Genomic DNA, 22,006 nt, shown 5'->3' with positions numbered 1-22,006 from the left:
TTTTTCGTTTCATTCAGGGGTTTCTGTGACATTTATATCCTTGAACCAAATCTTAATGTCTTTAGGCTTTAGAATTTCTGTAGACTTGGCAGTGTAAATATTATACACCTCTACCCCGATATAACGCCACCCAATATAACACAAATTTGAATATAACGTGGTAAAGCAGTGCTCCAGTGGGGCAGGGCTGCAGGCTCTGGTGGATCAAATCAAGTTCGATATAACGCGGTAAGATTTTTTTGGCTCCTGAGAACAGCGTTATATCGAGGGAGCGGTGTAGTTGCCCCAGAAAAATTAATAGCAGCTAAAATGGTGCTGCATCTTTTTGATTGCTTGATGTGTCTGAAGGAATAGTTGGGAAGATAGTGTTGCATGTAGAAAAGGATGATAAAATTATGCTATCCCAGAACATAGTAAATAAATGTTCCAAAATTAATGTAAAACTAAATATGAAGCCAGTAAACTAGATCTCTCTTGTTACAGCCGAGTTTGCTACGTACCTGAATTTCTGCCGCTCTTTGCGTTTTGATGACAAACCAGACTATTCTTATCTAAGACAGTTATTCAGAAACCTGTTCCACCGACAAGGCTTCTCCTATGACTATGTATTTGACTGGAACATGCTCAAATTTGTAAGTAGATAACATCACTGACTTAGTCAAAGAGGCCATTGGAAGAATAAATTCTTCTATTTAGGATATATTTTAAGTTTGATTTCTTTACTAACAGTGTATATTTTGGCTGCTACCCAAGACTCCCTGTGTTCAAACAACATTTCTGAGGGCCCAGCTTTCTTTTGGTGTTTGAGTGCGGTCTGAAAGTTTGAAGATTTTCTACAATGCCTCTTAATTTCTTTAGTAAAGAGAGAGGACATTGGCTTGAAGAAATATTGAGATGTTCAAATCAACTAGTACATTTCTTACATGAAGGATAAAATCTTCAGGGGAACTGGAATTCCCCATTGTGAATTAATAGGTGGTAAGATGTTAATTTTCAAATGAGATCACTGTTGAAACTCTCTAGTAAATTTATTCCTTAACTTGTAGGTGAAAATGTGTTACATTTAATTCTTTACATCGAAAATCTAATTTCTGTCACTCTCTGGGATCATAGTATGGCTATACTGCAATGTAAATCCAGGATTACTGGGACGTAAGTTGGCTGACCCTGGGTTAGAGAACCCAGGGCTTGAGAGTCTACACTGATTGTTAACCCTTTATTAAAATTTTTCTAACCTGAGCTTGCACCTGGGGCTCCAGGATCAATACTGCAGCACACAGACCTGAGTCAAACCAGCCATATCCCAGACTCACTGGTGCCTTCCTGAAATCTATGTGCTCTAGCCCTTTAATGATAGTGCACTGTGGGAAAACTTGACCATCCATCCTGCAAGTTTGAACATCCTGCCAACCTATCTTGCTGATAGGTCTTTTTGGTCTCTGTGCTCCCAGCATCGTGGAGGAGGTGCCTTTTCAAGAACTTATTTTGCTTTTGTTTTCACTCCTGTGTCAGGAAATGGGCAGAGTTTCCGTGAGCTGCTGGTGGACATAGTGGCAGTGTTTTTTGGCCCTCCAAAAGCAACTGAAAGAGATTATGATGGACCACGAGGAGGAGGAGGCAGAGGAGAGGGAGTACCCAGTCATGGCAGACTCTCACTGGCTAAGAGTGCTCATGACACTCCATATAGCTGCTGATGCCCCCTGTGTAGACTAATGCTTTTGGTGCAGGACCACAGGAACAGACTGATGGGATCACATCATGCAGACCTGAGATGACCAGCAGTGGTTCCAGAACTTTTGCATGAAGAAAGCTATGTTTCTGGAGCTTTGTGAAAGTTTGCCCAACCCACTAGTGTAAAGACATGCATGAAGCCACCCTTACTGGTCTAAAAGCAGGTTGCTATAGCCATCTGGAAACTGGCTACCCCAGACTGCTACATGTTTGTTGCAAATCAGTTTGGTGTTGGAAAGTCAACTGTGAGTAAAGTGGTGGCAGAGGTTCCTGAGGCAATCAGGCGCATGGTTTACCCCAAGGTGACGAGCATAAAAGATATTCCTGAAGTAACTGCTAATTTTGAGAGAATGGAGTTTTCCAGATTGCGCTGGGGCCATTGATGGGACTCGTGTGCCCATAGTTTGCCCTCCTCAAGGAGCACAAGAGTATATAAACCGCAAAAGGCTGCTGCTACTATGTTCCCACCATTCTGAGAGATTTATTTGTAGATGGAATGGTGGTCTGAGCTCAAGCATGAGTCTGAGACCAGGCTTACATTACCAGTAATTACTAGAAATCACTGTACCAGAATAATGGATGTCTAATACCTAGAGTAGGAGGAACAGGACAATAATTGATCACGAGGGAGAAATTTGGCACAAGTGGCCTTCCCCAAAGTAGGAAATATTTTGAGTGAATCTCTGTGCTTAGAATAATATTTATTGGAGTTTTCATTATGCTTTTGTACAGAAAGAGTTTTCAGAGTTGCCGAGCCTGTCGCTCTTGGGACACCTGATCAGTGCTGCATTCTGGAGAGATGTAGGGAATGTTTGGAAAAATACAATTCTGCTATTGCAGCTCTAATTCTGGCGATCTCCATCCCAGTTTTCTTCAAGCTATTTGTTGAAACAAAATTTCTGATCTTGCTGCACCTCATCCCAGTTTCATTACTATAAATCTCAAATCATTCAGAGAAAAATGTGCTGCATCTAGTTATCAGAAAATGCAAACTACCCAAGCTTATAAAACATCTACAAAAACAAATAATTTTTAAAACTTTATATTGCATTAGTTCCCATGCTGTGTCCCTCCCAAACATAGAAGACGACGCACACCTTGCTTGGAAAGGCTTATAATCTTGAAAAGAAAAAAAACAAACAAGGATCATCAAGGATGGAGGAAAGGGATAAAATGTGTAAGCAAAATGATCGGGTGACTGAATGCTTCTTGTTATATAATTTGGTTTTTAAGTGAAATTCTAATTATCCACCATTCAACCTCATATGTATTTCCCTGAGACCAATTTACAGTTCAGTTGCAATGTTCTTATGTTCCTCCACCTTTGCACTGAGTCCTTCAGCATGGATGAGCAGTTTAAAGTACAAGTTAAATAAGTGAAGGAAGTAAGTCAATGATTTTGTCAGCTGCTTTTGTTATGCCTCCAGAAAGAGGTGTACCTTCAAGAGGGATTTAAATGAAAGAGAGGAAAGTGGCTTTGTAAATCGGTTCAGCAATGGAATTGCATGCATAGAGGACAACATAAAAGAAACCTTGGTCATAGCTGAGAGGCATGGACGAAGAGGGTGTCAGTTGTCATTATTCAAACTCTTAGATGCCCTTGACAGAAGATACAAGAACAAAAAAGTGCTAAATAGAAGCCCATGCCAGCAAAAGTTGATGTAGTACATAAGTGAAGGGAATCATTCATATTCAGAGGCGGCCAGGGATGTGATCAGATCAACTGTAAGGAAAACTTAGCAGTTGCATTTTATATGGATTGAATGAGAGCTACAGAAATTTGTGCAAGTTACATAACTTAGTTTGCCAGTTCAGATTATTTTTTAAGTGCCCTACTCCTGGATTTTTTGAAAGTTGGCAGTAGCTTGAACCAGCTTCTAATCAAATGCTGACCTAATGGTGATCCTTGTTTTTCACTTAAAAACTAGATTACTGCTGTGTCCTCTTCCAGTTGCTTCCCTAAGAGTTTCAAGCAGACTCAGCTTGTGGAGAATGAAATGGTTCAGCTCTTGAGAGGGTGATTTTTCTAAGAGTATATTATACCAATGTTTCATACTTCAGAGTGCAGCTTCAGGTGCTGATTGATGTAAGTCTTGAGTGACATGGAACCCTAAAGATTGCTTTTCAACTATGTCCTGTCACAATGACTAAGGCCTGGTCTTCACTGCTGGAATAATTCAACCCAAGTTATGCTACTCCAGCTAAGTGAATAGCGTAGCTGGATTTGACGTAGCTTAGGTCGATTTACCCTGGTGTCTTCACTGCACTCTGTTGATGGGAGATGATCTTCAGTTGACTTCCCTTACTCTTCTCAGAGAGCTGGACTACTGGAGTCGACCAGAGAGCGCTCTGCCATTGATTTAGTGGGTCTTTACTAGACCCCTGTTTCATCGATTACGTCAGCATCAATCTTCGCGTAGTGAAGACAAGCCCTAATATCAGCAGGGTTGTTTCTGGTGTATTTTTCAGACCCAGGAAAAGGGTGTTCTCCGTCAAGGCCTTCACCTATGAATTCCACTCCTCTTGTGGTCTGCGAGTGTGATCAGCTTTAGGGTACAAAGTAAGATCAAGTACAACCAGATCTTTAATTGGTATTTTCCCATCAGAGCAGGTTCCGGGATTTGTGAGGTCAACTTCTGAATTTTTGGACGAAGGCAATTACTGTTACTTGTAACTATTGTGAGGTACCCAGATGCCATGACAATGGACGTGTTAGGATTTCTGACACCCCAGTCCTCCTCATAACTATAATATCTGGATGCTATAATGAAATACAAATTAAATTCAGTACCATAGTTTTTATGGGAACTTACAGGAGCAGGAACAAACTGTCAGGTTCCGTTTCACACTCCATGTGTTAAATGTTATTTTCGTAATTAGTGTTTATATGAAATGTAGTACTAAGCTCAATACTCACCCTAATTGTTAACTAGTTTCATGACTTACAGGGTGCAAGCAGAGCCGCTGAAGATACTGAACGTGAAAGGAGAGAACGAGAGGAAAGATTGAGACATACACGAAATTCTGCAGTACGTGGTTTACCCTCCACTGCCTCTGGGAGGCTGAGGGGAACGCAAGACGTAGCTGCTGCTGCTCCTCCCCTTACTCCAACTTCACATACTGGTAAGTAATCAAATTCCTGGGGCAGACTCATCTTGCAGACTATGCTATTCTTCAGTTACGTCCTGGTTACTGAACTATACCATTTTGCCATCTTTCAAAATCAACTTGAGTAAATAACCAGGATTAGGGAAATATTTTATAAATATACTCTCTAAATGCTGTTCTTTCCATAAATTACTGGACAGGTTTTCCTTTCTGCTGTGCATAATAATTGCCTTGCTATGTGCTAGCCTGATTTAGATTGTTGCCTTAAATACCTACTGTGGTTTGGTAACAATTACACACTTTGCTCACTCTAGAAGGATCACCTTTTCCAAGTGAACTTATTCTTAGGACATTCCATTTATAAAGTCATTACATTTTTAAGCGTTTTACTGAGTCCCCAATTCAGACTAATAAATGTAAAAAATTGTATGTAAAGAGATTTTCCCTAATAGTGATTTTATTTTAATTGTATACCAAAATGATTGATTTTCTACTTATGTAAGGAATAACATAAGATTCCATAGGACTGATCTATTATTTTTTCTTTAAGGGCTTTGTTAAAGATTTAAATAATCGCCTAGTGTACTGAAGTTGGGCTTAGATCTTCTTCTTTTATTGCACCTCAGCATAGTTATGAGAAAATAGATTTCCAGCTCAGTGGCACACTGAAATGACTTCAGATACACTTTGATCTTGCTGGTACATAACAGATCAGTAGTTCCATACTGACTTCCACTTATTCAGATAATAAAATCAATTTATTTTTCATGGTATTACCTCCGTAGAACCTCACCGCAGAAATCATATGTCAAGACATGCTGCTACTGAACACATTGGAGCAGTAGTTGAAGGGAAGCAGAGAGCTCCCTCAAGCCCCATCCTCCTGCTGGAACCAATCTCTCCCTTTTTACTTCATATTACAGAAACAAATCTCATTGTCAGTTTTAGGCTGAAAAGTTCACTTTTTCAGATTTTTGATATTTTTACCCAAAATTAGGAATTTCCAAATCAGATATGTGATCCATCTAGTTTAGCATTCTGTTTCACACTGTAGTCAGGTTTCAGAGTGGTAGCCATGTTAGTCTGTATCAGCAAAAACAATGAGGATTCCTTATGGCAGCTTAGAGACTAGCAAAATAAACATATTTAGTCTCTAAAGTGCCACAAGAATTCTTTGTTGTTTAGACTGTAGTCAGTGCTAGATGCTTCACAGGAAGGGGTGAGAGAGCCCTCAGTAGACAGATGTGGGATAATCTGCACCTCTCCTCCCCCCTCCCTCCCCCCCGAAAATTTTATCCTATTCTCTAATTAAAATAACATAAGAATGACCCTACTTGGTCCGACCAAAGGTCCATCTAGCCCAGTATCCTGTCTTCCGGTAGTGGCCAATGCCAGGTGCCCCAGAGGGAATGAACAGAACAGGTAATCATCAAGTGATCCATCCCCTGTCGCTCATTCCCAGCTTCTGGCAAACAGAGTCTAGGGACGCCATTCCTGCCAATCCTGGCTAAGAGCCATTGATGGACTTATCCTCCATGAATTTATCTAGTGTTTTTTTTGGAGCCCTGTTATAGTCTTGGCCTTCACAACATTCTCCGGCAGGTTGACTGTGCATTGTGTGAAGAAATACTTAGTTTTATTTGTTTTAAACCTGCTGCCTATTAATTTCATCTGGTGACCCTTAGCACTTGTGTTATGGAAAGTAGTAAACAACACTTCCTTATCTACTTTCTCTACACCAGTCATGATTTTATAGACCTCAATCATATCTCCCCTTAGCCATCTCTTTCATAAACTGAAAAGTCCCAGTCTTAATCTCTCCTCATATAGAAGCCATTCCATACCCCTAATAATTTTTGTTGCCCTTTTCTGAACTTTTTTCAATTCCAATATATCTTTGTGATGAGGCAACCACATTTGCACATATTATTCAAGATGTGGGCGTACCATGGATTTATATAGAAGCAACATGATATTTTCTGTCCTGTTATCAATCCCTTTTTTAATTATTCCCAACATTCTGTTTGCCTTTTTGACTGCCGCTGCACATGTCGATGTTTTCAGAGAACTATCCGCAGTGACTCCAAGATCTCTTTCTTGAGTGGTAACAGCTAATTTAGACCCCATCATTTTATAGGTATAGTTGGGATTATTCTTTCCAATGTGCATTACTTTGCATTTATAAACATGAAATTTCATCTGCCATTTTGTTGCCCAGTCACCCAGTTTTGAGAGATCCTTTTGTAGCTCTTCGCAGTCTGCCTGGGTCTTAACTATCTTTAGTAATTTTGTATCATCTGCAAATTTTGCCACCTCACTGTTTTCCAGATCAATTATGAATATGTTGAATAGGACTGATCCCAGAACAGACCCCTGGGGGAAACCACTATTTACCTCTCTCCATTCTGAAAACTAACCATTTAAACCTACCCTTTGTTTCCTATCTTTTAACCAGTTACCAGTCCATGAGAAATTGGGTTAAACTCTGAAGCACAAATTTTATAATCCTTCCATACTCTTTAATATTAGCCATTATAACTCTAGATATTCTTTTTATCTGTATAAATGTTTGCTCTCTTTCTGAAGTGTGCTAAAGTAATAGCCTCATCAACATCCTATGGCAGTGAGTTCCACAGTTAAATTATGCATTAAACAAAAGAGTATTTCCTTATATCATTGTATGTCCCCTGTTCTTGTGTTATGAGATAGGGAAAACAAAAGCTTCTAATCTGCGTTCTCTAGAGCATTATTTTATATACTTCTATCATGTCCCATTTTATTATCGTTTCTCCCTCAGACCTCACTATGGTAGTGGCTAAAACCAGGGAATGTCTTTTAAAAAATGCATTTATCTCAGCCTGTTCTGATAACAAATGTCATGAATGCCGCCAGTCTAGGTCGGGGAACGCATTTAGGATCTCTGTCTGGGGTCTTCGGAAGCCTAATGAGCAGCAGCTCCACATAAATTTGCTAGAGCTGAGGGCCATCAGGCTGGCTTACAAATCTTTTCACCACAGATCAGAAACATAATTGTGTTGCCTCTGTCAGAAAGTAATCAGTCAAAGTGGATGGTTCATTAAAATAATATCTGCTCTGCGCTTGACACTTTTTTTTTTTTTTTTAAAGTTGCTTACATCAAATGGAAGGAGACACATCATCCATCACAAGTGAGCATTCAGACCTTTGGTGGCTCATATGAAGATCTGTTTGAGACCAAGCAGGGGTCCCATGTGTATTAGACACCTTTTTTACATTGACAAGAAAGAGCTCCTCTTACACGTTTCCTCCATATTTCCATTCATCCTTGAAATATTTATGGAGATTTGGCGGCAGAGACCTAGCATGATCTTAGTCTTGCCAACCTGGACTTGGCAGACCTGGTTATATCCAAGTTCCTGCATCTGTCCAAAGATCGATCTTCTCTTCCCTCTTCTCCCTGCTTCCTCCAATACAAGATTTCTTGTCATAGGAGAGCAGCATCTGGTGCAACTGACTGCTGGTCCCTCAGCTAACAACATAGCTCATAAAGCAACATCTGACAAAGTGGGTATTTACCCACAAAAGCTTATGCTAACATGGCTACCTCTCTGATACTTGAAGCATAGCTCATTAATTTCTGGAGCTTGATGTTTTATACTTGATCTGAGATCGAGATAGTCCTGTTTGTCGTCTTCTAAATAAAACAGGTTTAAAGGGTTTATTAAAGGGTAGGAATAAATAATCAATTTTCCTAGTGGAAAGAAGTGAATAGTGGGGTCCCCCAGCAATCTGTATCTATTCAGCATATTAATGAATGATCTGCAAAAGGAGGCGAACAGAAATGGCAATGTTTCTGGACAATACAGAATCAATTCAAGATAGACAAGTCCAAAGCAGACTCTGAGGAGTTACATGGGAATCTCACTAAGGTGGGTGATTGGGCAACGAGATGGCAGATCAAATTAAGTGTTAAGTGCAAAGTAATGAACATTGGAAAAAATAATCCCAACTATATATACACAGTGATGGATTCTGAATTAGCTATTGCCACCCAAGAAAGCGATCTTGGCATCACTGTGGACAGCTCTCTTAAAAGGTCCACTCAATACACAGCAGCGGTCAAAAAGGCTAAAAGTCTGTTAGGAACGATTAGGAAAGGTATAGAAAATAAGACAGAAAATATCATAATCATAGAATCATAAAGCTCCTATATAAATATATGGTGCGCCTACACCTTGAACAATGTGTCCGGTTCTGGTCAGCCCATCTCCAAAGAACTGGAAAAGGTTCAAAGAAAATCTACAAAGGTGATCAAGGAGGAAACTTCCATTCAAGGAACTAAAAAGATTAGGACTGTTCAGCTTAGAAAAGAGAGGACTGAGTGGGGGGGGATCTGATAGAGGTCTATAAAATCATAAACAGTGTGGAAAAAGTGAATAGAGGAGTGTTTTTTACCCTTTCCTACATAAATCAGAGGTCACCCAATAAAAATAATAGGTAGCAGGTTTAAAACAAATAAAAGGAAGTACTTCTTCACATGATGCACAGCTAACCTGTGGAACTCATTGTCATGGAATGTTGTGATAGTTTTTGTTTTGTTTTTTTTTTAAACAAGTTCATGTAGATCCATAAGTAGCTATTACCCATGATGGTTAGGGACACACCACCATGTTCAGGATGTCTCTAAACCTCTGAATGTCAGAAGCCAGAAGAGAGAGAGAGAGGGATGGGTTAGGGTTAGGGTTAGGAATGTTGGAGACATGGTGCTGGGCAGGATAAGCCATGGTCTGAACCAGCATGGAAGCTCCTTTGTTCTTAAATCTTGACCTGGTCTTCTGTTCACTTTAAATGAGTGTGTACTTTTTTTCTCTCTCTCTCTCTCTCTGCTGTTATCAAATCAAACACCTGGTTATTACATATAACTTAACTGCTGTTTCTGCCTACTGTCACTGCGAAAGGGACTTAGGCCTGGCTACACTGAGGGGGGCTGTCGATGTATGATACGCAACTTCAGCTATGGGAATACCATAGCTGAAGGCGAAGTATCTTATCCCGACTGACCTCCCGTCCTCACTGCACGAGATCGACGTCTGCGGCTCCCCTCCCGACTCCGCTACCGCCGCTTGCTCTGGTGGAGTTCTGGAGTCGACGGGAAGCGCATTCGGGGATTGATCTATCGCGTTTAGATGAGACACGATATATTGATCCCCGATAAATTGATCGCTATCCGCCGATACGGCGGGTAGTCTGGACGTACCCTTAGGTGTTTGTCCATTCCCTGGTGAAAGCTTTTTTTTTTTTTTTTTTTTTAAAGGTCTTAAAAACTAACACCTCTTTAAATCCTGTTTAAAACTGTATTACAAGAAAGTTAAGTGATAGGGCTAATACTGTCTTTCTCCCAGCTAATGCCTCTCCTCGGCCAGTGTCTGGAATGGAGCGAGAACGGAAAGTGAGTTTGAGATTGCATCGTGGTGCCCCTGTCAATATCTCTTCGTCTGATTTAACAGGCCGCCAAGATACTTCTCGCATGTCAACTTCACAGGTACAGAATAAACACCTTTTTATGGGAAAGGGAGGGGTTTAATTTGAGAGTACTTATTTTGATCAGGCTGTTGTACTTTCCTATGTCAGTTTACCAGTTAATCAATGGGATTTCATACTGAAGAATATTCACTTCATTATTTTATAAAGGAGTTTAGAATATGCAGGTATGTAGTTCCTACCTTTTTGCTTTGTTGGAGGCACCACTCATAAGGCTGTTATCTTACGATATCAGTTCAATATATGACAAAGTACCATATTTATCTTTAAAGAACTGAACAAGGGCAATTTTTTTGTTTAATCTCCATCTTTCTATTTCTTTGTATGCCCAGTGGCAAGCCTTTTAATGCCAGGGCTGTATTAAAGAGACATTTGAGAAGATGTTCAGTATACAATAGGATCCCAGAGTTGTGTGCGCTATTTGGTGGAACATATGCTATATATTTGTTTCACTAAAGCAGTCCGAACAATGTCCTATATTTGCATTAGACATGACTGCAAGTAGTATAATATTCAGGGTCTTAAAATTATCTTAGCAATTTTAAATGCAGAATTCAAAAGTCTTGCACAATCTAGAAAACATGGCTTGTGCATTTTATTTTATTTTTTTTTACTGCTGAGAGGATCTAATATTGTAGAAATATAGCAAATGCTGTAATTCTGAGGTGGAAATATGATGATGTGGTATACTTAGTCAAGATAATTAAGTCTTGAACAACATTTTTTTTTCCATATAATCTTTTACTTTTCTATTCCACTTCTACCTTGTTCCTTCTTTCACTATATCTTGCTTGTTTTGATAGCATGTTTAAGGGTTCTACCTAGCTATCGGGTACCTTTCATTTATAACTTTTGGATGTTTCTCTAAACTCCCAGTACTCGTAGTTCCCATTTAAAAGTAAAATTTTCTTAACTTGGACATTTTGTAAACATTGGCTTATTTCTTCCCATCTGTGGATTTCTAGGAGAAACAAAACTGCTGATTGAGTATTTAATACTTATTTGACAAGCACATCATCACTGTCTTTAGATAGGGTGACATAATTCTGTCAGAATTCAATTTGTATGCCTTCTGAAAAGTTCACTGTCTCTCTGAGTTAATGGACTTTTTAACAAGGTTCGGAATTAACAGTAGCTTTTTAATTAGTGAAATTAATACGCTTTTTAAAATGTATAATGCAGTTGTTTTTCCTACACACATAGTTAAAATTGTGCCTGAACTGCTTTAGTGACTGTTTAAGTGCAACCTGTGTAGCATGGTAGTAGGCTATAGGGTAAATAGTCAGACTGTGGTGGTGCTCACTATAGAATTGCCTTTAAATCAATACAGCATTCTTAGTGTATAGAGAAGATGAGAAATTCTAGACCCAACAGAACCGGTATCTTAAATTTTAGTATACACATGGCTTGTCTTAGGGTTCTCTGGAATACAAACTTATCTGGAGACTTCAGTGGTACATTTGCTTTGAAATATCAGTTATTGACAGTGTCTGTCTATTGTTTAGGTAGTTTTAGTTAATGTTAGGGCTATCAGTTAATCACGATTAACTCAAAACAAATTAACTCTATTAAAATAATCTTGATTAATCGCAATTGTAATCGTACTGTTAAACGATAATAGAATACCAACTGATTTCAGTTACAACACAGAATACAAAGTGTACAGTTCTCACTTTATTATTTCTATTACAGATATTTGTTACAGATATTTATTACAGATAAACAAAATAAATATTTGCAGTTCACCTCGTACAGTGGGGTGGGCAAACTTTTTGGCCCAAGGGCCTCATCTGAGATTAGAAATTGTATGGCGAGCCATGGATGCTTATAAAATTGGGGTTGGAGTTTGAGGAGATGAGGGCTCTGGCTGGGGGTGCGGGCTCCAGGGTGGGGCCAGAAATGAGGAGTTCAAGATTCAGGAGGGGGCTCTGGACTGGGGCAGTGTAGGGGGGTGAGGGCTCTTGGGTGGGGCTGGGGATGAGGAGTTTGGGGTGTAGGAGGGTGCTCTGGGCTTGGATCAAGGGGTTTGGAGGGGGATCAGGACTGAAGCAGGGAGATGGGGGGTGTGAATGGATGCAGGCTCCACCTGGGGGTTCAGGCTCTGGGGTGAGGCTGGGGATAAGGGGTTTGGGGTGCAGGAGGGGGATAAAGGCTGGGGTAGAAGGTTGGAGTGCAGGCTCTGGGGTGGGGCTGAGGATGAAGGGTTGGGGGTGCAGGCTGCCCCAGGACTGAGGGGGGAGAGAAGACTCTCTCCAGCCCTTTCTCCCCCCAGAAGCTTGGGGCCCAATGAGAGGTGCCTCTCCCTGGCCGTGGCAGCAGCCGTGGCAGCTCTGGTGGTGCTGAGCTGGGCTAAGGGAGGGGTTCCTCTTCTCCTCAGCTCCAGTGAGGCGTGGCTGGGCTGGGGGAGGGGGTCCTCTCCCCTGCAGCTCCAGTAAAGTGTGGCTGGGTGGAGGAGGGGGTCCTCTCCCCACCTGCACTGCCCTTAAGATCCTGCTGCACAGCCGCGCAGCTTACAGAGAACTTAGAATGTCACCTGAAAGTGAGAACACGCATTCACATTGCACTCTTGTAACTGGCATTGGAAGGACATCGAGCAGAGCCCTTCATCGGTATGGAAGCATGTCCTCTGGAATGGTGGCTGAAGCATGAAGGAGCATACAGATGCAACTCCAGCTACAAATGTCCCATGCAAATGCTTGTTCTCACTTTCAGGTGATATTGTAAATAAGTAGCAGCATTATCTCCCAAAAATGTAAATAAATATGTTTGTCTTAGTGATTGTCTGAGCAAGAAGTAGGACTGAGTGGACTTGTAGGCTCTGAAGTTTTATATTGTTTTATTTTTGAGTGCAGCTGGGGAAAAAATAATTCAAAGTTGCACTATGACATCAAAGAGATTGCACTATAGTATTTGTATGAGATGAATTGAAAAATATTATTTCTTTTTTTACAGTGCAAATATTTGTAATAAAATTAAGTGAGCACTGTATACTTCATATTGTGTGTTATACTTGAAATCAACATTTGGAAATGTGGAAAAAATCCATAAATATTTAAATTATAGTATTCTGTTATTGTTTAACAGTGCAATTAAAACTGTAATTGTGGGTTTTTTTAATGTTACAATTAATCATAATTAATTTTTCTAGGTCTTTAACAGCCTTAGTTGATATACAGAAATATTGTTATCTGGGAAGTAAATTCGGCTGTCATGGTTAGCATTCCACTTCGTTTTGCTTGCAAATGTGTCAAATTTTGAGATGCTAAGTGCTAATCAACATTTTCCATTTTAAAAAATGAATTTAATGATCTGGGATTTTATAATAGAATTAATGCATTCAGAATTAATTGCAAATACGTTTATTTTGAAAGTGAACTTAAAAACTTTCTCCCTACCAAAATCTTGCAAAAATTAGACGTTGCAAACAAAAAAAATAACCAATGCAGAGAGCTCTCACTTTACTTGGCTTTAGAAATATACTAAACTGTAGCAGGGGAAACTATCCTCAATGTGGATTTTGGCAGTAGAGAGTGAAGGAGGGAGTCAAAGATTACAAATAATTGAAAGAGGGTTGTAGATGTGGGAGTCAGTACTCTGCACATCATGCATCTCCCATTGAATGAGCCAGGGTTATGCAAAACACAACTTAATTCAATCCACACTGTTCAAATTCTGTAGCAAAGGCCACATTCCTCTAGGCTTCAGCCACAGACAATACAGAGCTCTCTGTCTCTCTCACCATTGAACTTGCCCACTGAATGGGGAAGTGGAAAACTTTCTATTTATGGATGCATGTCATAAATATATAAAGTAATAGCTACCCTTAATACATTTTAGAAATAGTTGAGTTTATAAAATCTTTATTTGGACTGTTTTTTGTGTTCCTTCACTTGTAAAGCCAAACTCTCTTAATATCATCACTCCCACAGATCTCAAAGTAAGAGGGAAATATATTTTTAAAGCCTCTTTTAAAATTATCTTAAATTCTTCACACACAGTAATTTAATGACTTTTAAAGTCTCATATTCCAGGACCCATCCAGGTTTAGAAACAAGTCCTGTTTATCTGTTTTGAAATCTGAGAATGGTCTCCATTTTTAGCTCTGAAGGGCAAGTTACTGAAATTTGAGTCCCAGATCACTGACCTGTCTCGTGGTCCGTTTAATTTAAAGCAGAGGAGGATTGGAGTTGTACAGTTGGGGAGAGGAAGGAGGTGCTTTTTCAGCAGATTGGGAGGACAGAAAGCAGCTATTTTGAGAAATCTTAAATCTGGATTTGTATAAATCCTAGCTGAGATAGTGAGAATAATGTAAGTGAGGTGGTTACATCAGGACATTAAATACAGCTTATCATATAGCTTTCACTGCCCCATGTGTGATGGTTTTATTATGTTCAGAGATTTGGCAAAGTATAGTTAATATTATTAAATCCCTTGGAGGTCTTCAACTGAAAAGATGATTGTCTTTTCTAGCCCAATAGGCATTATTTCAGTATTTACTCGGTGTTTAACTCTCAGATTTGATAGAATTTCAAATTGTCTTTGTAACAGTTGACATAAAAGGAAGTCATTAGTGGGGAAAAATTGCAGTAAGTGGTGTTTTATTCTTATTCCCTTCCATGTCTGAGTGTATCTTGTTTGTAATGAAGGAATAAAACTCCTGATGGTAAAGTTTCAGAGCGTTCTTAATCCTGGTGTGGTTAGTAATTCATTCCAGTTCTTTAGCGTGGCTGTAGTTACGGAATATTTGTCTCAAATTCATGCATTGCATTTTTCTAAAGCATTTCTGTATTAAAGTACAAGGAGTATAGTAACATAATCCTGTTACATCTAGAGTTTTATAAATATACGGCCTTATTCTTTCCAAATGGATCAATGTAGATATTGGGGCTTTCCCACCTGGATACATGAATCCCTTTGCAATTTTGGAGCCAAAGGGAGTATAGAAAAGAATAATCTATTTTCATACCATGGTAGCTAGCCAAGGATTTCAAACTTTGTTTAAAAGTCCTGTAGTTTCTCAGTCTATAAACTTATTTACTTTAGTTCATAGTTTAAAACATTTCAGGTCTCCGTTAAACTTCAAACATATTTAGCATTTATCGAATTTCACTGATCTTGGAGACTTCCAAAATGTTTCAGGTATTTCAGATTTGAATCACACGTTTGTAATGTAATATAGATGATACTATAAGAATAGTTAAGGAAAATATTTAATATCAATTTCTAATTTAAATATATATCATATACAATATTTGAGAATATGAATATCTTAAACCATCCAGATTTGTTGGCAGTTTCCTCATTGATAATTCCAGACACAAGATGTTCTTCAAAGCATGTATTTAAGATTATCTTATAATGATTAAGGAATCCTGCCTTTTAAATTGCTGATTGTTCCTCTTTTGACACTGAAAAATTGGATTCATGTTGGTTGTGATAGCTCCAAAATAAAGCAGAAAGTGTTAAAGGTTCTCATTTGCATTGACACTACAGAACTAAGTTTCAGAATTTTTTATTTGAATAGTGAATCATCTCTTAGTTTAGGGAATTTTTGTTTTCTAACTGTTACAATCCAACCAGACCAAAAGAGAGATTTTCCACATTTAACTCCAAAGGTGCTGAATCCTTTTTATATAAGATAAAATAAACTTGATTGAGTATTTGGGATCTTTTTGATCAGGAAAATGTGCCATGTTTCACCTCAGTCAAGGGTTCTCCAAGAGAATGTTGCCAGTTACTTTTAGTTTTGTTTTAGCTGTAAGAGATGAAGATATCTGGAAAGATATAGGTAGTCTGTACACATCCCCACTCCTGGGATGCACCAATGGTACTGCCTGGACCAAAGTAACTTTCTAGTAGCAATGCTTGTCGGAGTGCTCTCACACACGTGCTGCCCCTCTTCTCGCTGCTACACATATTTGGAGTGAATGGCTAGAAAAGGGGGCTTGTCCCGCCAACCACCTCAGTTCTTTCTGACCCTGATGGCCAGATTCCTGGTTTGACTGCTATCTCCCCCAACCTGCATTTGATGGAACAGATCATTCCCGGTGCTGCCTTTAGTTTATTATGTAGCAATTTTAATTTCTTTCTTTTGCTGAGGATTTCACAGAGGCTCAGATCCCCCAGTTCCCAACTGTGGAACCGAAGACCACAAAGTTGGGGTTCAAGCAATATGCCTTTTGCCCTGCTATCTTTCTTATTTCAGATGCACATGTGAATTGTTTGGCCTTCTTGGAGGAAGGTAATTCACTATCTTAATCCTCTGTATGCAGCAGACTGACCACCAGGGCTAGCAAGAAGTTTCAGAATCAACTCCAAGCATTGCTGTTGGAGGAAGCATTAGCAGCTAAACTTTCTGGCTCCAAGTCTAAGGGATCCACAAGTGTTGGAGACCCGATTCCCCTCTGACAAATGATGATGGGTCCAGAAAGCCCAACAGTTCTCTGGTACAGGGGTCTATTTTCTTAACTGGAGCCAGTCCTAAGGTGCCAGTCAGGGTGAATCCACTTCATTGGGTCATACTGTGGAGAAATCCCTAGCCTCACAGGTGTCAGACTCCTATGAAAGAGCCAGAGTATGAGAGCATGCCATTAAGGATCTTGTTCCTTACAACAAAATCCAAAATTGTTCCATCAAGGTGGAAGCCAGAGGCAAATCAAATGGTGATATAGAGGACCAAGGTTGTAATACAGACAGGGCCAGTGCTTCCATTTAGGCGACCTAGGCGGTCGCCTAGGGCACTAGGATTTAGGGGGGTGGCATATTGCCGCCAACGATCGGGAGCGCAGAAGAACCCCCACCTAGGATGCCAAAAACCCTGGTGCCGCTCCTGAATATAGAGCCATACCCTGCCCCTGACCAGAGCCAACAGTTAGCTTGAAAATTAATCGGAAGCCTAATAAAACATATGTTGCTTCCTTCAAACTGTAGGTTATTGCAAGCTCCATGATTCAGTAGCCATCTTTTTGTTCTGTGTTTATTCACTAGTATTTCTAGTTCTTCCTGTTTATTCCCCATGCCTCTTGAATTAGTATAAAGACATCTAAGATAAAGATTTGATTTTTCCCTCTCTGTTCCCTCTTGTTTCTCCTTTATCCTTGCTATAACTGACCATGCTTTCCCTCCCTCCCACCCATTCCAACCCTTTTCCCAGGTGTCCATGTTTGTGATTTACGTGTAGGCTTTTGTCTCCTCTCCCCATTAAAACTAGTTTAAAGCCCTTCTCACTAGGTTAGCCAGTCTCTATCCAAAGACACTCTTCTCCTTCCTTGACAGATGGACCCCATCTCCACTCAGCTGTCCTTCCTGGAACAGTAACCTGTGGTCAAGGAAGCCGAACCCCTATGTATTGAGGAGTGTTAAAATACCCCTAATTCTTAATGAAAAGCAACAGAGCACTCTCTATGGCTTGCCTTAGACATACTCTCATATTAGAAATCTGTAGATCTGCCATTTGGCATCTAGATCAGATGCTCAGTTGATAAGACAGTACCGCAATCCTTATTTAACCAGGCATTCTCGTCCGACCATGCAGAGGGAGGAGCACTACTTGCCAAATTCCCAAGAGTGGGAATATACCAAAAAGGAACTTTAAGGAGAAACAAAAGCTACTCACCTGTAACCAGGGTTCTTACAGATGACCTCTGCACATTCACCTCCCAGCTCACTTTCCCTTCTTGGTTGGAATGCTAATTTCAACTACATCAATTTGGGCAAAATTATGGAAAAGCTGCTACAGGCTTCCATTAATAAAGAATTGAAAGAAGTCAATATAATGCTAATCAGCGTGGTTTTATGGAAAATACGTCTTGTCAAGCAAATTTTATTTCATTCTTTGAGATTTTTGGATGATAAAAGTAACTGCATAGATGTAATAAACTTTTGTAAAGCATTTTACGTGGTACTACATGACATTCTGATTAAATAACTAGTCCTATTCAACAATAATGAAGCACATGTTAAATGAATTAAGAACTGGCTAACTGACAGATCTTAAAAAAGTAGCTGTCAGTGGGGAATCATTAAATAGAGGTGTTTCTAGTAGAATTCTGCAAGGATCTAGTAGAATTCTGCAAGTTCTCTCTGGTGTCCCCAACCCTCCCTTGGGGGGACACCCAGATTCCAAATGCCTTGGATGCTAAAAGCAGGGGAGAAACTCCCTTCCCCCACCCTCCTTCCCAGGCTTGCCAAGAAACCGGTTTCTCTGCTTCCCAAGAGATAAGCGTTCTCTGCCCTCAGGACAATTGAGATGCAAAATACCAACAGCTTGGCTTTGCCTGTGTCCCGTGCCTGCCTTCCCGTGAGGGAGACAGATACCTGATACAGAGGTGATTCTTTTCTCTTTCCCCGTAGCTGCTCTTTCCCTGAAAAGCAATAGGAAATAGCCCACAGCCTGGCTTTTCCCTCCCTTTGCTCCTAGGAAAAGAAACTTCCACACGTTTTAAAAGAAAAGTTATATAAAAAAGAAAGAAAATATAGAACAATAATCTTGCATTAAGAAACTCAATACAGCTCTGCTTATAGAAAATATGAAAAGAACAGTCTGATTTAAAAGATAGCCCAATTAAACCAGTCCAACCAATCCACATACATGTAAGTACAACCAAAGCTCCTCATAGCCGAATTGCTTGGGGGTTCCCTTGTACTCACAGATGTGTAGACACTTGGAGATAAGATGCACGTATAGGAGGAAGCTTGTTAACTCACAGCCGAGAAAACAAAAAAGACACAGCCATCCACATCTATTCGTCACCCAAAGTCACTCACAGCCGAATTGCTTTGGGGTTCTTGTACTCAGACTTTTGGTATAATATTTAAATAAGAAGGAGTTAGGAGGAAACCTTTTACTCGCAGCCGAGAAACAAAAAAGACACAGAGTATACAGATTCCGCCCCTGACTTTAAACAATCCAGTTCTCTGATTGGTCCCCTGCGTCAGATGTTTGGTTACCCTTTCCAGGTAAAAGAAACTTAACCCTTACTTACTATCTAGTTATGACAAGGGGGCTGCGGGGCAACGAGAGGAGCGGCTTAGGCACCGGACGCTCGGTCTTCCAGCTGTACAGAGCCAAGGATCTTGTCTCTAGCAACAGCCACTCTGAGGAAGATCGACTGCAGCTGGCAGCCTGTCGAGCCACACGGGTAAAACAGGGAGGGGAGAGCAGGGGTGACGAGGCTGCAGGGTGGAGGGAATTGGGGGGTGACGAGGCGCGGCAGGGGAGGGATGGGATCTAAGGGGCAATGATTGCCTGTCTGTATACTCTTAAATAATAGCTGTTGTTCACCTAGCAAAATCTCTCCTCTACATTTCTTCTATTTTGCCTCATTTTTCTCCATCTATGTTCTGTTTTTAAGCCTATATTTTTTATTCATGTAATCATCTCTCTGTTTCAAGACAGGGTTAAATATGTAACTTGTTTTACATAGAAAAATAGTTGAGAGATAACGGTAAGACTATATTACCCAGCATCTAAGAGGATCTGTCCGTTACACTTTGTGACAGGGAAAAACAAAACTTATCTTTGAATTTATTAACCAGTGTAATTGCTTTAACACATCAGGAAGAAAGGCAATGATTTAAGATCTGTCTGTTATAATAGAAATACTGTAGTTTCTCATTGGCTAACTGTTTAAAACATGATTTCTTTATATTACAGCCACGGCTGTAGTATTGTGACAGGACCCAGCCAGTGGGGTGCAGGAGTCTGGTAGAGGGAAATATACTGGTCACTGGCAGTGAGTAGTTTCTGTCCCTGAGTGACCAGAGCAGGATCTCACTAGAGTAGTCAGGAACTTGCTAGAACAATTAGGCAGACAGGTGATTAGAACACCTGCAGCCAATCAAGGCAGAGCTAATCAGGGCACCTGATTTTAAAAGGAGCTTCTCCAGTCAGATGGGGAAGAACCAGAGGAGAGGAGTATGTGGGAGGAGCTGGGAGCAAGATACGCAAGAAGCTGAGACTGAGAGGTTGTTGCTGCTGAGGACTAAGGAGATACAAAGCGTTATCAGACACCAGGAGGAAGGTCCTGTGGTGAGGATAAGAAGGTGTTTGGAGGAGGCCATTGGGAAGTAGCCAGGTAGGTGTAGCTGTCACACAAGTGTTACAAGAGGCACTGTAGACAGCTGCAATCCATGGGCCCTGGCTGGAACGGAGTAGAGGAGGCCCGGTTCCTCCCAAACCTCCTAACTCCTGATCGACACAGGAGAGTTGATCCAGACTGTGGGGAGATCACTGAGGTGAGCAAATCTGTCAATAAGCGCAGGACCCACCAAGGTGAGAGGGGAACTTTGTCACACTAATATAATCCCTTACCCACAATGGTGTTCTGTAAACATTTGCCATGGCTACTGTCTAAATGTTTCCCAAGCTTTTTCATCATATCCACAGAACAGAGATTAAATTAATGTAACTGCTAGCTTCAATTCATATAGTGCTTGTAAAACTGCTCATCAAGCACTTAGTTCAGTTTTGCAATAAATATCAGAATCCAATAAAGACTATTAAATCTGACTTATTGGCTACATATGTATGTATGCAGTCAGCTTATTCAACAGTGAGGTTCTAGGGGGAGCTGTCAGGGACAGGAGCAGTGGGTTGATGGATTGCAGGTTCTGAGGGGGGCAGTCAGAGGCAGGACGTGGGGGTATTGGATGGGGGAGACAGCTGTTTTTGGAGGCACAGCTTTCCTTCCTGGCTCTGATACAATTTTGCAACCCCGATGTGCGGGGCCAGCTTTAGGAAGTGCGGGCCCGATTTTACAGTTTGACAGGGCCCGGCAGGATGACTTAAAAAAAAAAAAAACACAAAACATGGTCTTACTACTGTGGTGGCGCTCCAAGTCTTCATGGCACTTTGGCGGGTCCTTCATCGCTCCGGGTCTTCGCGGTGTCATAAACAGATAGCTAAGGGTTAATGTTTCTTTCACCTGTAAAGGGTTAACAAAGGGAACCAACACTGACAGGAGGACCAGTCAGGAAACCGATTTTCAAAGCTCAGGGAGGAAATGTTTGGGTGTGTGTCCTTTGTGTGTGTCTTTTGTCTGTCTCTCAGCTGTGAAGGAATCTTTCTATCTTCAAGCTTTAATCTTCAGTTCCAAGTTGTGAGTACAAAGGTAGAAAACAGCTAGGCTTTTATGTTTTTTGTATTTACATATGTGTAGTTGCTGGATGTTTAATTGTATTTCTTTTTGAATAAGGTGCTTTATTCTATTTTCTTTAAGCAATTGACCTGTATATTGTTATTGATACAGAGACCTTTTTATGTCTTATCTTCTTTTATTAAAGCTTTCTTTTTAAAACCTGTTGGTTTCTTTTCTAAGTGAGACTTAGGGATAGAAATCCTCTGTGCCAGGATTACGGTCTCTCTCAGGGAAAGACTGGGAGGGGGAAAAAGAAGGAGGGGGGAAGGTAAATTGCCCTCTCTGTTTTGTAATTCAAGGAGTTTAAGTACAGTAATCTTCCAGGATAACCCACGGAGGGGAAGCCTGGGGAGGAAGTAAAAGAGAAGACAAGGGGAGGGGGTTTTTTTCCCTTTGTGGTAAGACTCAGGGCATCTGAGTCTTGGGGTCCCCCAGGGAAGGTTTTGGGGAGACCAGAGTGAGCCAAACACGGGAAATTTTTGGCTGGTGGCAGTGCTATCAGATCCAAG

General features: G+C 40.5%; 1 protein-coding gene across 2 annotated transcripts in view; it reads left to right on the top strand.

The window, feature by feature from the left end:
- Positions 1–22,006, top strand: part of CSNK1D (casein kinase 1 delta) — a 44,208-nt gene that overhangs the window by 16,520 nt on the left and 5,682 nt on the right. For both annotated transcript variants that reach the window (XM_032791742.2, XM_032791741.2), the window contains exons 6-8: positions 484–632; positions 4,680–4,854; positions 10,221–10,360. In XM_032791742.2, the coding sequence (XP_032647633.1) occupies positions 484–632; positions 4,680–4,854; positions 10,221–10,360 (464 nt within the window). The remainder of the gene's footprint in view (positions 1–483; positions 633–4,679; positions 4,855–10,220; positions 10,361–22,006) is intronic.

This window comes from Chelonoidis abingdonii, chromosome 13 (genome assembly GCF_003597395.2).
Source record: "Chelonoidis abingdonii isolate Lonesome George chromosome 13, CheloAbing_2.0, whole genome shotgun sequence".
Classification (NCBI taxonomy): Eukaryota; Metazoa; Chordata; order Testudines; family Testudinidae; genus Chelonoidis; species Chelonoidis abingdonii.
The sequence above is the reverse complement of the archived record's forward strand: the minus strand, read 5'-3'. Positions and strand labels throughout refer to the sequence as shown.